Source organism: Candoia aspera, chromosome 1 (genome assembly GCF_035149785.1).
Source record: "Candoia aspera isolate rCanAsp1 chromosome 1, rCanAsp1.hap2, whole genome shotgun sequence".
In the NCBI taxonomy this organism is placed as follows: domain Eukaryota; kingdom Metazoa; phylum Chordata; class Lepidosauria; order Squamata; family Boidae; genus Candoia; species Candoia aspera.
The window spans coordinates 104693262-104708101 of record NC_086153.1 but is presented as its reverse complement, the minus strand read 5'-3'; the positions used below and the strand labels follow the sequence as shown (position 1 = coordinate 104708101).

The following is a 14840-nucleotide window of genomic DNA, read 5'->3' as shown; positions in this document are numbered from 1 at the left end:
TGCCTTAAATAATTTTTATATCCACTTTTTCCCCCTTTAAAAAAAAGCTAAAGAAATACAGTAGTTTATTTCTTGTGAGATTGCTCTGTCTCTAAAGAAGGTGGGGGACTGCTTTTCCCTAGTCACACTCCTCTTGATACAGGAGGTGGCATTAGAAATTGTATTTCATTTTTATCAGCTTCTTTCTTTTTTTATCACTTGCCAGTAAAACAAACAGGCTGTGAGGTTCTTCCACACAGGAAGGTTAAGTGGGAGGGATTCTAGGTAAAGGCATCCCTGTGGAAGATAGGCGATGGTAGCAGTAACTACCTTCAGCTATGCTACAGCAAGAAGGTGGCCGGGGTGTGTACAATCCAGAGGCCTTCTAGGAGAGGAAGGTTGAGCCTTCCCCCCTTTTATCCTATGGGCTCTGCCCTGTTGCTACAAGGGATGAATAAGAAGAGCAAAGTATTAAACAGGATGCATTTTGTAGCAACGTTCTCACAAGTTTTGCAGAAGTAAGTGAAAGCCGATAATTAGGAGAGGCTGATGATCCTTTTGCCCAGTCAAGCAAGATACTCTGTTCAGTCGTCTGGCCAGCAAAATCAAAAAATTACTAGAATCTGAACCCAGGAACTCCAAAACTGAATGATAAAAGTGATAGCTAATTATAACAGCTTAATGTGTCCTGATTACCAGGAAACACACTGAGGCGAGGACTTGGTCTCTAATATTTATTAGTAGTACTTAACAAGAATCCTAACAAACTGAGAAAGCGTGGGAAAACCCAGCCATATAAACCCCAAAGGTTAAGGCGGTCCCGATCTGTGTCTCTTTGAATGGCTGAACAGTTCCTCAGTGCTACGCATGCGCTTGACAGTCTGGGTGAGAGCCCCCTGCTCGCCATCCTTACTCATGACATAATGTACTGTTATAATAAAAAGAGATTATGCCGGATATAAGTGTTGGGAGAAAACACCTAGCACGGGGCAAACTTGTAAGACATTGTCATGCTCTTTTTAGACGTATATCCTGTACAACGTGGTTTGTCACAAGAACTACTTTTATTGGCCTTGGTTTTCCTTGCACTTAGCTTCAGTGGATGACTTTGAATTCTGATATTGCTGATACTGTGGGAAAGAATATTGTGTCACATCATGCATAACATGCTGTATATGCACCCCCCCACACACATACATAGACACACGTCAGATGCCTTTTTTTAAAAGCTAGCATGGTTAAAGCTGTCACATTTCTTCTTGCCTTCTAAAATTATTTTCATAATTACGTGGCCATTTTTGAGCATATCTCCTAGCAATATCATACCCTTTTTGAGACAGTAGCCCCAATTATATACTGCAATCAAAGTCTTGTCACACCCAAAAGTTGCATTACGGAACTTCTGTATTGCTAGTTTTATACTCAGTCCTTCTCATGATTATGGTGTATATTACATTTACTAATGATTGAATTCTGTCCTTACGTTCAGCTCTCAGGTGTATTATGCAATAACAGTTGATTAATTTGAAAAAAGAAAACGACAAGGGCATCCTTCCTCTTTCTCTGAATTTAAAGGTGACATCTTTGGGAAGCACTCTGACGGCTAAGCAGGCCTTGTGCCTCTGCTTTGCTGTTGAGTCTGTTGTATTTCATTGTTTTTCTTGGTGTGTGTGTGTGTGTTATTGCTGATTTTTAAATTGTATTCTTTCAAATATTTGAATAAACCTACAGTCCAAGACATATTGCCCCTAAGAGTTTGTCTTGCTTTGTTTCAGAATGTAGTGCAACCTACAAAAGATGTCTATGGGATTAATCTTTCAGAATCTCCTTCAGAGGATGATCTCGGCATATACATAAGGTGAGTTTTCTTACTATCTTGCTAATGCCAATAGAGAGCAAACATCAACATTTGAAACATGAAAGAAAGTGGACATGTTCCAATCAGAATTACGCACGTTTACATTCCACTTGCTTCAGTGAGTTCCCAATTCCCTGGTTGCTTATTTCTCTTAGGTTAGTGTCCATAGCAGGGTTTCTCACCCAGGGTTCCATGGAACCCTAGGGTTCCACAAGAGGTCACTAGGGGTCCCTTGGGAGATCACAATTTATTTAAAAATTATTTCAAATTCAGGCAACTTCACATTAAAGAGGTAAGTTTCATTATTTTTAGTTTAAAAACACTGTTAATGCATAGATACAGGCCCACACATGAAACAAATATAATGATTTTGGAACTTCTGGCCTATATTTGAGCCTGAATGTGCAGGGGTTCCCTGAGGCCTGAAAAATACTTCAAGGGTTCCTCCAGGGTCAAAAAGTTGAGAAAGGTTGGTCTATAGATTGCTAAAAGTTGTTTTGATTGTGTATCTATAAAATAAACTCCAGTATTTTTTTTAATCTTCCTTTACCTCCAAGGAAATTTGGAGGTTAAAAAATGTAGATGGTAGTTATCATCATCACCCTTACCCAATTTTTTTATTTAAAACAACACTATAAAGCAAGGTCGATCACACAATTAGTTGCACTGCCAAATGCAATTCTAAATCCCCCATTGGGGGAGATGGGCGGTGATATAAATTTAATAAATAAATGAATGAATGAATCCAGATTTCCCCAGTCTTAAATCCAATATGCTAGCCACTCTGGTTTTGGCTTAAGATTTAAATGCAGTGTTACTGCAGCAAAAGCCTGGCAAGTGATACTAAGCTCTGCCATCTTTTGCAGGGCACAGCATTCACCTTGTCTACTATTTCTTGTTACTAAGTGCAAATCCCTGTATCATCTATGGATTTCACAATAACGTACGGAAAAGAGTAAGGAAGACTCCACCAGCAATTGTACCTTTCTGCTAATGCTGGGATTTGTAAGCCTGGTGATGTAATGGCATGGAAGTAGAGCATAGTACTGCTCAGTACTGTAAGGCCTACTCAGTAGTAAGCCTCACTGAAGCCAATTACTCAGTGATATCTAAGTTTTCAGGTATTGATTCTACTCCAACAAGCCATTTGACTAGATGGCGTGTAAAGATTTCTCCAATTCTCTCATTCTCGCTAGATGAAATCTAGGGAAAGAGCACAGACCATATATCTATATATGTAGGATATATACTCTTTCAGCCCAACTTACCTTACAGGGTTGTTGTTGTTGGAAAAAAATGAGGAAAGAGTACCCTGTGTACTGCTTTGAGCTCCTGGATGAAAGGAAGGCTATAGATCTAATAAATAAATAAATGTCCTACCAGTGTACAGTAGCATGTTATTAGTAAATGGTTGTATATACTTTGTGACTCTTTGAATAAAATGTATTTGGCTTTTAGTGAAAGAAAGCTATGAAAAGCCTCAAAGTCACTACACTAGCCTAAAAGTATTTCAACTCCTCCATTACTCACTCACAAATTAACTTCAAGGAAAGTATTTTCAAACTGCTCTTAATGTGCAGCTTGATGTCCCTTACCGATGTATGACTCTTACTGGCCTTGATGTCCCTTAGTGATGTATGACTCTTACAAAGTCTGCAAGAGACACGTTATTTTCATTATTTCAGAAAGTCCTTTTCCCACTGTGCTTGTTCTATCTCTGTTCATAGGTTTGTTCAGCTGGGACAGAGTCAACAGAAGCAAGAGAAGAGTTCCCAAACTTTCTGTCCTAAAAACTTAGATGGGGTTATAAATTTGTAAGTACTGGGTGCTTATTCAGTCTACTTATATTGTTTCAAAAGCTCTTTTCCAGTCTTTTTCTCATTCATTTTATTTATTTTTATTTATTTATGTATATTTTTCCACTGCCCATCTCAAAAAATGAGTCTGGGCGGTTTAGAGAGGAATTAAAACAGTAAAAATTAAACATCAATTAAAAAGATACATTGTAAAATATAAATATACAAATATAATAAAAGTTCTGAAATATAAAATCTAAAACCCAAGATGGTAGGATCACAACCTTGTTAAAGTTTCCCAGGGCTGCGTCAAGGTGCCAGCCACCCCCACGACGAACTGTCCCCCCTTCCACCCCAAGCGAGGTGGCACAGCCACGTCTTGAGCCCCTTTTGGAAGGCCAGGAGAGCGGGGCTTCCCTTATCTCTGGGGGTAGCTTATTCCAGAGGGTGGGAGCTATGGCATTATTATCCTCATTACTGAGGATGAGCTTTGTAGATTTTAATTAGAGACTATTATTCCAAGCATTGCTCTTTTTTGAATTTATCTAACAAAATCGTTGGTAAACACTAAAATGGTATATTAAGAAGGGTAACGTGTTCCTGGGAGGAACAGAATTATAATTTACAGTTCTACCTCAGTAAGACAATGCATAGAGACTTTGCACAAACTTAAGTTCCTGTCTTGCAGTTTATTTAAAGCATTAAGGGTACATAGTGTTTTCACAGCATGGATGTCATGAGTGCCGTTGAGCTGAAGTCATCAGCGCAATGGCACACATGACAATAGCAAGGAAATAGGAGAAGGGGCTCAAGATAAGTAGCCATCAACTCACAACGACTAACGGCCAACAAACAATAACTAAACGGATCACGGAGCACACCCAAGCCATCAGCGCCAATACAACGGAGATCGCCCAGCTGACAGCAATCACCGGATGAATAGAAAACCCGATGATGGGCGATCCCGGAACGCCAGCGGGGCCTCACAACCCCTCACCCACCGGCAGGGCAACGTATTGGACAAAGGGGGGTGACGTGACCGCAAGTGAGGGGGCGCTGACCGGCGCGGGGTATTTAAACCCCGCATCGGCGCGCTCCTGTCACTCTCAGCTTTTTTCTTCCGGCGCTGTAACTGCGCTGTGAATAAACCAGAGCCTGATCCATCGAACCAGTGTCTGTGCATTATTCAGAGGCAGGCAGCGCATGACATAAAGCTGAGAGTCATAAACTCAGCCTCGCCAAGCCCCACCGGACGACAACGAGCCGCGGGAGGAATAGACGGCGAGAAGACCAGCAAGATGAAGCCGGAGCGACGCGGGCAAGGAGGGTGAGCCGCACGGCAAGAGACAGAGGAGGACCGACCAAGGCCAGAGGCACCGCGGACTCCCGGAGCCATGGACGCCCACCCCACCCGACCCGAGCCTCAGCTCCAACCCCAAGGGGAGATGGCGACGGAGGCAACCCGACCGCGGGAGGGAGCAACATGCCTTCCGAAACCAGCGGAGGACCCCGCGCCCCACATCGCACCCCAGCAACGGGCGTGGAGCGACAGCCCAACGGCGGTCAACACGGAGGAGGACGATGGAGACACCCAGCAGACGGCGGAGGAAGCGGACCAGCGGCAGAGGGAGGATGAACCCCGCCGGCAACCCACCCCCGCCGACGCACCGACGGAACCGGCCCCAGCGGCGGCGCGGGCCGGGGACGAGGAGGCACGAGCTGAACTCGCGGCCATGCGGGCCCAACTGACGGAACTCCGGACCATGCTCCAGTCGCTTATGCCCCCCGCGCCACCCAACGACATCCCCGCACAGGCCCACACCCCGAGCGAAGCACCGAACCCCCACGGGCCAGCGGAGGGTCAGCAGACGGCCCAGGCGGACGACACCACAGGCCGGGAAGCGAGAGGCAGGGCCGCGCAAAATGCCCGGGCCCCAAAGGACTTCCCCATCTTCGATGGGAACCCCACGAAACTCTCGTTCTTCGTAACGAACGCCAGGGAGTTCATGGGGAGGCACGGACACTCCTACGACTCAGAAGCCGACAAGATCGCCGCCGTGGCGATCAAACTACAAGACAGGGCGGCGGACTGGTACGTCCAACTGTACGAGTCCAGCTCCCCCGCCCTCGCCACCTTCCCTGCCTTCATCAATGAGATGAAAAACTACTTTGAAGACCCCCTAGCCAAAGTAAGGGCGAAAAGCGCACTCCAAAGACTTAAACAGGGCACACGCACGGTCCCAGACTACGCCCTGGAGTTCAAAGCCCTCGCGGGGAAGGTCAGCGACTGGTCCGAGACCACCCTGCTGGAAATGTTCAAAAGGGGGCTCAATCGCGACGTTCTCCAATGGGCCCTCTACCGTGATGACCCAGAAACGCTACACGGGTGGATCCACCTCGCGGGGAAAGCCGAACACGCGCACCGCACCTTCCTCATGACAACCACGGAAGACACAAACTATGCCGGCAAAAAGGTACCCGCACCACACGTGGGGATGGCCGGCCCCATATACCCAAAAAAGAAATTCAATCGGGAGCCCTGCGGGAAGTGTGGCAAACTAGGGCACAAGACGGTGGATTGCTTCGCCAACCGACCGCCGACCAGTGCGCCTAAACCCACCCCGAAAATTAGCCCCAAACCACCCAACCTGGGGCCGCCCCCTCACCGCCGAATGACCGTGGCCACAGCGACACCAGAGGAAGGCTGGGACGCCTACTGGGGGGAAGAGGATAACGTAGACCCCGACCAGCCGGCGGGAAAAGCTCCCCGCCTGCCCTGAAACGCGTTGCGAGGCAGGCGGTGGGACAGCAGCGCGGACCACCTCGACGGAACGACGAAAGCCCCGTAATAATGGCGGCAATCAAACTCTCTGCCGGCAACGGAGCCACCACGGCCACGGCACTAGTGGACTCGGGGTGCTCAAAAAACCTCATCCACCCCGACCTAGTCGCCAAACTCAACCTCCGCTGCTTCCCCCTCCCCACGCCGTTGGCATTCCACCAGCTGGACGGCTCTACAGCGGGAGGGAAACCAGCCACGCTGCAAACCGAGCCGGTCACCCTGCAAATGGGCACTCACACCGAACGCACATCGTTCGTCGTCACTCACATCGGACGGCCCATTGCAGTCCTGGGGATGCCATGGCTCGCGACAACCCGCGCATTAACTGGGAGACCCGCACCTTCACATTCGGCGACGGCGAGTATCGGGCACCAGTTCCAGCGGGCAGAACCAACCCCACTGTAGGACGAGCGGAGGCGACTACACAGGACAACGCCGCTACCACAGCAGACCTACCGGAACAATACGCCGACTTCTCCGAGGTCTTCGGAGAGGCGGAAGCTGACCAACTACCCCCCCACCGCAAGACGGATTGCCGGATCGACCTACTGCCCGACGTCCCCTTACCTAGACCAAAGATCTATTCGATGACCCCGAAGGAGATGGCAACCCTCCGGGAGTTCATCGATAAAAACCTAGACAGGGGATTCATAGAGCCAGCATGCTCACCGGTCGGAGCCCCCGTCTTATTCCGGGAGAAGAAAGACGGCACCCTATGGCTCTGCACCGACTACCGGGGCCTAAACGCGGCTTCCCTGTCCAACAAATACCCCTTACCCCTGGTGAAGGACATGCTCGCCCACCTGTCCACGGGCAAAGTCTTTTCCAAATTGGACCTTCGCGAGGCGTACTATCGCATCCGAATCAGGGAGGGGGACGAATGGAAGACTGCGTTCAACTGCCCCCTAGGCGCCTTCCAGTACAAAGTGCTGCCCTTCGGACTCGCGGGGGCCCCTGGGGTGTTCATGCAGCTCATCAATGAGGTACTGCATGAACATCTGTTCAAAGGGGTCCTGGTCTACATCGACGACGTCCTTATTTACACAAAAACGCACGAGGAACATGTGACCGTAGTCAGGCAAGTCCTTGACAAGCTCAGAGGGGCGCAGCTCTATGCCAAGCCTACAAAGTGCGAGTTTCACAAAGCGCGCCTAGACTACCTGGGGTACCGAATCTCCGGGGACGGCATAGAAATGGACCCCGCAAAAGTCGAGGCGGTGCTAAACTGGGAGCGCCCCCGCAACAGACGCCAACTCCAGAGCTTCCTCGGATTCGCGAATTTTTACAGGTCATTCGCCCGGGGGTTCGCAGAGATAGCCCTCCCCCTAACGGACCTCCTCAAAACCAAAGGGGTGGGGGACACCCGACGCGCCAAGAACCCGGGCACAGTGTTGAATTGGACTCCCGCGTGCCAGACCGCATTCAACAAGCTGAAAGCGCTGTTCACCACGGAGCCAATCCTCGCGCACCCGGACCCAGAACGGCCGTTCGTGGTCCAAGCCGACGCCTCAGACTTCTCCCTGGGGGCCATCCTGCTCCAAAAGGACCCCACGGGACTCCTGAAACCATGCGCCTACCTGTCAAGGAAGTTCTCCGAGACAGAAAGGCGATGGCACGTCTGGGAGAAAGAAGCCTTCGCGGTAAAATCGGCGCTAGAGACATGGCGACACCTACTCGAGGGAGCCACCCAACCATTCGAGGTCTGGACCGACCACCGGAACCTCGAGGCCCTACGAACGCCCAGACGCCTTAGCCCAAAACAGGTCCGATGGGCCCAATTCTTCAGCCGCTTTAATTTCCAGCTGAAGTTCATGCCGGGCAAAAAGAACTTCCTGGCCGAAGCCCTCTCCCGACTGCCCCAAGACGAAGAGCCCGCCCCAGACACCATTGGGACGGTCCTATCCGCCTCGCAACTGGGGATGGCCGTGACCACCCGAAGCGGCGCTCGGAGGCAGCTCGACTCTACGGCGCAGCTGACGGCGGGACAACCTACGACCAGAAGAAGCCAACCGCAACTACCAGGGGGAATGCGCACGGACCTCGCCGCCGCCCTCAAAACCGACCCCTGGTTCCTGGAAAACCCCGACAAGGTAACGATGGCACAGGACCTGGCATGGGGGGAAGGCAGAATCTATGTCCCGGACTCGCAACGCCAGGCGATCTTGCATAGGTCACACGATGCCAAACAAGCGGGACACTTTGGGTTCCTCAAGACCCTACACCTAACACGGCGTCAATTCTGGTGGCCCGCGCTCAGGCGAGACGTGAAAGCATACGTAGCGTCCTGCCCAACGTGCGCTAGGGCCAAACGGGCACCAGGCAAACCCGCGGGGCTATTACAACGGGTGGCAGAACCCTCCCGCCCATGGGAGGCAATCTCTATGGATTTTATAGTGGACCTCCCACCCAGCCAGAAGAAAACGGCCATTTGGGTGGTGAAGGACTACTTCTCAAAGCAGGCCCACTTCATCCCCTGCACGTCGGTCCCATCCGCACAACAGCTAGCCAAACTCTTCCTCATCCACGTGTACAGGCTACACGGATGTCCTGCACGTGTGGTGACCGACAGGGGCACACAGTTCACCTCCAAATTCTGGCGGGCCTTCCTAAAGCTGACGGGGACCCAACAGGCCCTATCTACGGCCTGGCACCCCCAGACGGACGGAGCCACAGAGGTTCTTAATGCCACCTTAGAGCAATTCATACGCTCATATACTAACTATCACCAAGACGACTGGGCTGAACTGCTCCCGTTCGCCGAAGTCGCATACAACAACGCCGTCCACACGAGCACGGGGAAAACTCCGTTCGAAGTAGTCTCGGGGCGCGACTTCGTCCCCATACCGGAGCTACCTCAACCCCCGGAACCCCAGGTGGACGCTAGCGACTGGGGACGGAAGATCGCGGAATCATGGCCAATAATCACGGCGGCGCTGAAGGATGCACAGGCAGCCTACAAAGAGCAGGCCGACAAGCACCGGCGCCAACAACCGACGTTCCAAGCGGGGGATATGGCCTACCTATCCACCAAGTTCCTAAAGTCACCCCAACCCTCGAAAAAACTGGGGCCTAAGTACATCGGGCCGTTCCGAGTCACCCAAATAGTGAACCCGGTAGCAATACGCTTGGACCTGCCACACAACCTACGGAGACTCCACCCGGTGTTCCACACCAGCCTCCTGAAACCGGCAACCACCTCTCGATGGCACCCAAGCATGCCACAGCCCTCACCGGTGATGATCGACGGGCAACACCACTTCGAGATAAGGGACATACTCGACTCCCGCAAGCAACGAGGAACTCTACACTATCTGGTCAGGTGGAAACACTTCCCCCACCCGGAATGGGTGGCGGCGCACAACGTTAACGCGCCTGACCTGACCAGAGCATTTCACCGGGCATACCCCGACAAGCCACAACCAAGGTCAGCAAGCCGTCCCCTGCAAACCCCCCCCCCGCAGGCCCCCCCCGCCTCCCGTGCCCCAAGGGAAAGGGCCCCCCCAAGCCCGCGACTTGGGTGGACCTCCCCCCCCGGGACTCACTCCCCCCGCCCCGGGCCCACGAGGCGGTGACAAGCGTTCGCCAGCACCCTCCCCCCGCCCCCCGGCCGCGGGGGAGTGGCAAGCAAGTCAACAGGGCAACCTGGGGGCAACGCCCAGGAGCTATAACAAAGGCGACGCACTTTAAATAAAAAAAAGAAGGGTCCTACCTGGAGCTGATAAGCACCCGACCAGCCACGCCTCTCTCCTCGCCGAACTGAGCCAAACAAACAGGGTGTGGCTGGAGCATGCGCACGCCAGGACGTGACCCGGGCATGCGCACTATGGACACACCCTGGGAAGGCACGTGGTAGAGGGAGGAGCAAAGGGAGGGGCGACAACTACTCCGGCGGGAATTTCGAAAAAAAAAAAAAAGTGCCGTTTGACAGCTGCACCGAAAAAAAAAAAAAAAAAAAAACCCAGAAAACCGGGGGGGAGCACTATTCGGACAGGGGGCAGTATGTCATGAGTGCCGTTGAGCTGAAGTCATCAGCGCAATGGCACACATGACAATAGCAAGGAAATAGGAGAAGGGGCTCAAGATAAGTAGCCATCAACTCACAACGACTAACGGCCAACAAACAATAACTAAACGGATCACGGAGCACACCCAAGCCATCAGCGCCAATACAACGGAGATCGCCCAGCTGACAGCAATCACCGGATGAATAGAAAACCCGATGATGGGCGATCCCGGAACGCCAGCGGGGCCTCACAACCCCTCACCCACCGGCAGGGCAACGTATTGGACAAAGGGGGGTGACGTGACCGCGAGTGAGGGGGCGCTGACCGGCGCGGGGTATTTAAACCCCGCACCGGCGCGCTCCTGTCACTCTCAGCTTTTTTCTTCCGACGCTGTAACTGCGCTGTGAATAAACCAGAGCCTGATCCATCGAACCAGTGTCTGTGCATTATTCAGAGGCAGGCAGCGCATGACAATGGACCTATGGAATAGTAAAGTAATAGGTACTATCATGAGGCAAATCCTAATATACAGAATGGCAAATAGGAAAAGACAGAATCTTTTGAAGACCTTTGAATGGTGGAATCGGAAGAGCAAAATTAATGCATGGAGTCCATGTGAATGTAAGAATAGAAACCTAATAGGAAACTAGGCTACTAAAAGAGATTGGCCTGCGTCTGGGATTACAGGGAAGCCCTTACAACACTAAGGCAGGACATCACGTGATCAGAGCAACGAAACGTATCCAATATTTTTATAGCAGAATGCTGGATAGAAGTGAGAGTCCCAAAGTGAACTGAGAGTCCCAAAAGTAGAAGAGAGATAGCAGTAGTCTAGATTACAGACAATCAAAACATAGAGCAGAATGACTCAAAGGCACAGAAAGAAAGGCTCTTGCTACATTGTAAAGGGAGAATGACAAAACTTGAAAATAGATTAAATATGAGGAAAAATGAGTGAAAGAAAAAACAGTTCCATGTCTGTCACGTTAACATTGATAATCATGAAAGATGAGGAACAAAGGGTTTTGGAAAAAAGATAAGAAGTACCTTAGCTCAGCTTATACAAGAGAAGTTTTTCCTCCTAGGCACACGCCTTTCCCCAAAATTGGTTTTAACCAGTCCCTAAGCCTTCAGAGTCAGTTTTTAGATATGGCAGGGGCTGCCAAGAAGGAGGATTTGACTGTCTGTCTTCCACTGACGAAAGTAGTTGCATAAGCAGGACAATGTATGCATAATTAGATTGTATACTGTTGTTGTCATTTATTACGACATTGTATGTCTTTTACGTCCCACTTTTCCTCTGGCAGCCCACTGCTGTGCATAGAAGTCTCTATTTGTTTTAAATACGTAACAACACTTAAGTTGATTGGTGTGAGAGATAATTACTGCTCCAAAATCACCTCATGAGCTCCATGGTAAAGCAGGGATATGAACTAGTCTCTGCAGTCCCATTCCAACACTTAACTACTACTCAACATGGAAATGAAATTATGTTGGTCGTTTGTCAGCCTTCAGTAACATCAAGTAACTTGGAAATAAGATAAAATTAAAAATAAAATAGTCAGCACTGATATGGCTTCCTTAAGAGACCATCATAAATTATAGCAAGAAACAGGTAAACAGGAAAGTTAACAATTAGTATTACTATTAAACTTGGAGCAAGTTTAATTGAATCACATTGTTCTTAGTGAGGCTCTGCCTAACGTTGCTGTCTGTTAAACAGTCCATAGGAGAGAGTTTTACTCTGGTTAGCTAAAAATAAAGAGCCATCATGGTCTGGGTATTAAGTTAGAACAAGTGATGTAAGTTTATGTTGCATATTTTGATGAGATTGTCAGTGAGGAAGCACTTGGGCTGTTGTTTCAGTGACTCCTGACGTAACAGTGGCAAAGGCATTAAGTGTAGGGACCTTTCTGACAAACAAGCATCACAATATACTCCTTTATCTGGATGTATCTCCACATGAAGGAGTATATGTGATGCTTGTTTGTCAGTTCTGGGTGATAGTAGTCTGGGTTGACTAGTTGAGCAAAATGTGCAGGAGCCAGAATGCAGCCCTACCTAACTTCCCTGAAGCCTGGAATTTCTTTAGTGAGAAGTCCATACACTTTACTAGCTTTCTGTATGAAGGCAACAAAGAATAACTGAATAACTTTCCATGCTATATATATTTCCTTTTAAGAACTACTGTCACTTTGGTGAAACGTTTGTTTTAGGTTTGTGAAGCAGTACAAAATCCTGTGAACCATTTTTTTCCAAGCAAAAATAGGATTCTTTTTCAGAGCATGGTTAATTTTTTTCAAGAGCCTGTAGTATGTGTCCCACCTACACTTCTGTATATACAACATGAACTTTGCAGTAATAATGTAATGTTTTTATACAATCTTTGGAACAACATGGCAGTTCATGTTTTTAGAAAAAGATTTAAACTTCAAAATATCAGCAGTTTAAAATTTATATTGAAATACTACACATGCATAGCTTTTATTAGTAAAAGGCAATGCTTTGTTCTGTTTGGATTCAATAAATTGCTAAGATACAAACATTTTGTAATAAAACATTGTACAGTGTTCTTGTAGTAGAGCAAAAGCAATTTAAAAAAAAGATAATCAGTGAAAAATGAACATGTTCCAGGGGCTGTAGCAGCAAGAAGAATCCTAAAAAGTGTTGGACAACGTCCTTCCGTTTTATTAGAGACAGGCAAATTCAGGCTCTCCGGATACATCCCTTCTTTCCTGTATGCTGAAGTTTTGTGAGCTACAGTTCAGTGGCAGATATTTTGGACACCGGAGGCTTTTAAAAATGTCTAATAATGTCATGAGATAAACATCAGAGGACAGTCAAACATGTAAGGCGCATGTCACCCACTCTTTCTTATGCTACCATGTGAATAATTAAGAAATAGAAGCCTTTCTATTGTTGATGTCTATAGAAGGAAATGTCTATCTTACCTCCTCTTAAAATTTCTCCTGAATTTAACATTTATTTTATTTTATTTTTACTTTTCACAGAACACCCATCTCTGCTTTCTCCCAAGACAACATTTATGAAGTCCAGCTGCCTAAAGTAGACAGGAAATCTATTGAGATCTTTCATGCTCACATCCAAGCAAGCAAGGGTATTATGCAGCCCTTGGGAAAAGAAGACAACTTCCTGTACCGAGAATATATTAGAAACAGATACCTATGAAAAAATGCTAGTGTTTATCTCTTCTGAATGTAGCCCCACTGAATTCTAGATATGTCTTGCAAGGGAAGTTAGGAAGAAAGTACTCAGAATGCCTCTTGTATGCATTTGCTCTCCCCCAACTCCAAGGAGGATAGATGGCTTATTCTTTAATGGCCTTATAGTTCTAATACAAATAATCTCAAGTGAGAATTATGTTAGTTTAAAAAAGAACTTTGGAAAGACAAAAATGCCTTTGTTGATAACTGTTTAGATATAACCATTGAAAATGGTTGACAATATTAAAGATTTTGATAAGCAATATTGTGTACAAATGTTTGTGTGTATACATATGTGTACACCCATATATACACATACATTTGTTGTTTATTCGTTTAGTCGCTTCTGACTCTTCATGACTTCATGGACCAGCCCACGCCAGAGCTTCCTGTCGGTCGTCAACACCCCCAGCTCCCCCAGGGACGAGTCCGTCACCTCTAGAATATTATCCATCCACCTTACACTTGGTCGGCCCCTCTTCCTTTTGCCCTCCACTCTTCCTAGCATCAGCATCTTCTCCAGGGTGTCCTGTCTTCTCATTATGTGGCCAAAGTATTTCAGTTTGGCCTTTAATATCATTCCCTCAAGTGAGCAGTCTGGCTTTATTTCCTGGAGGATGGACTGGTTGGATCTTCTTGCAGTCCAAGGCACTCTCAGAATTTTCCTCCAACACCACAGTTCAAAAGCATCGATCTTCCTTCTCTCAGCCTTCCTTATGGTCCAGCTCCCGCAGCCATATGTTACTACTGGGAATACCATTGCTTTAACTATGCGGACCTTTCTTGTCAGCGTGATGTCTCTGCTCTTAACTATTTTATCGAGGTTTGTCATTGCTCTTCTCCCAAGGATTAAACATCTTCTGATTTCCTGACTGCAGTCAGCATCTGCAGTAATCTTCACACCTAGAAATACAAAGTCTTTCACTGCTTCTACATTTTCTCCCTCTATTTGCCAGTTATCAATCAAGCTGGTTGCCATAATCTTGGTTGTTTTGAGGTTTAGCTGCAAGCCAGCTTTTGCACTTTCTTCTTTCACCTTCATCGTAAGGCTCCTCAGTTCCTCTTCGCTTTCAGCCAGCAAAGTGGTATCATCTGCATATCTGAGATGGTTAATGTTTCTTCCAGCGATTTTAACTC

At 48.1% G+C, this 14840-nt stretch overlaps 1 protein-coding gene across 2 annotated transcripts in view; it reads left to right on the top strand.

The window, feature by feature from the left end:
* Positions 1-13968, top strand: part of FIG4 (FIG4 phosphoinositide 5-phosphatase) — a 104576-nt gene extending 90608 nt beyond the window's left edge. Inside the window, exons 21-23 of one of the 2 annotated variants that reach the window (XM_063311288.1) lie at positions 1755-1837; positions 3565-3651; positions 13491-13968. In XM_063311288.1, the coding sequence (XP_063167358.1) occupies positions 1755-1837; positions 3565-3651; positions 13491-13668 (348 nt within the window). In that variant the 3' untranslated portion in view covers positions 13669-13968. The remainder of the gene's footprint in view (positions 1-1754; positions 1838-3564; positions 3652-13490) is intronic. The other variant, XM_063311296.1, reaches the window with a different exon arrangement.
* Positions 13969-14840: the final 872 nt, after the last annotated feature.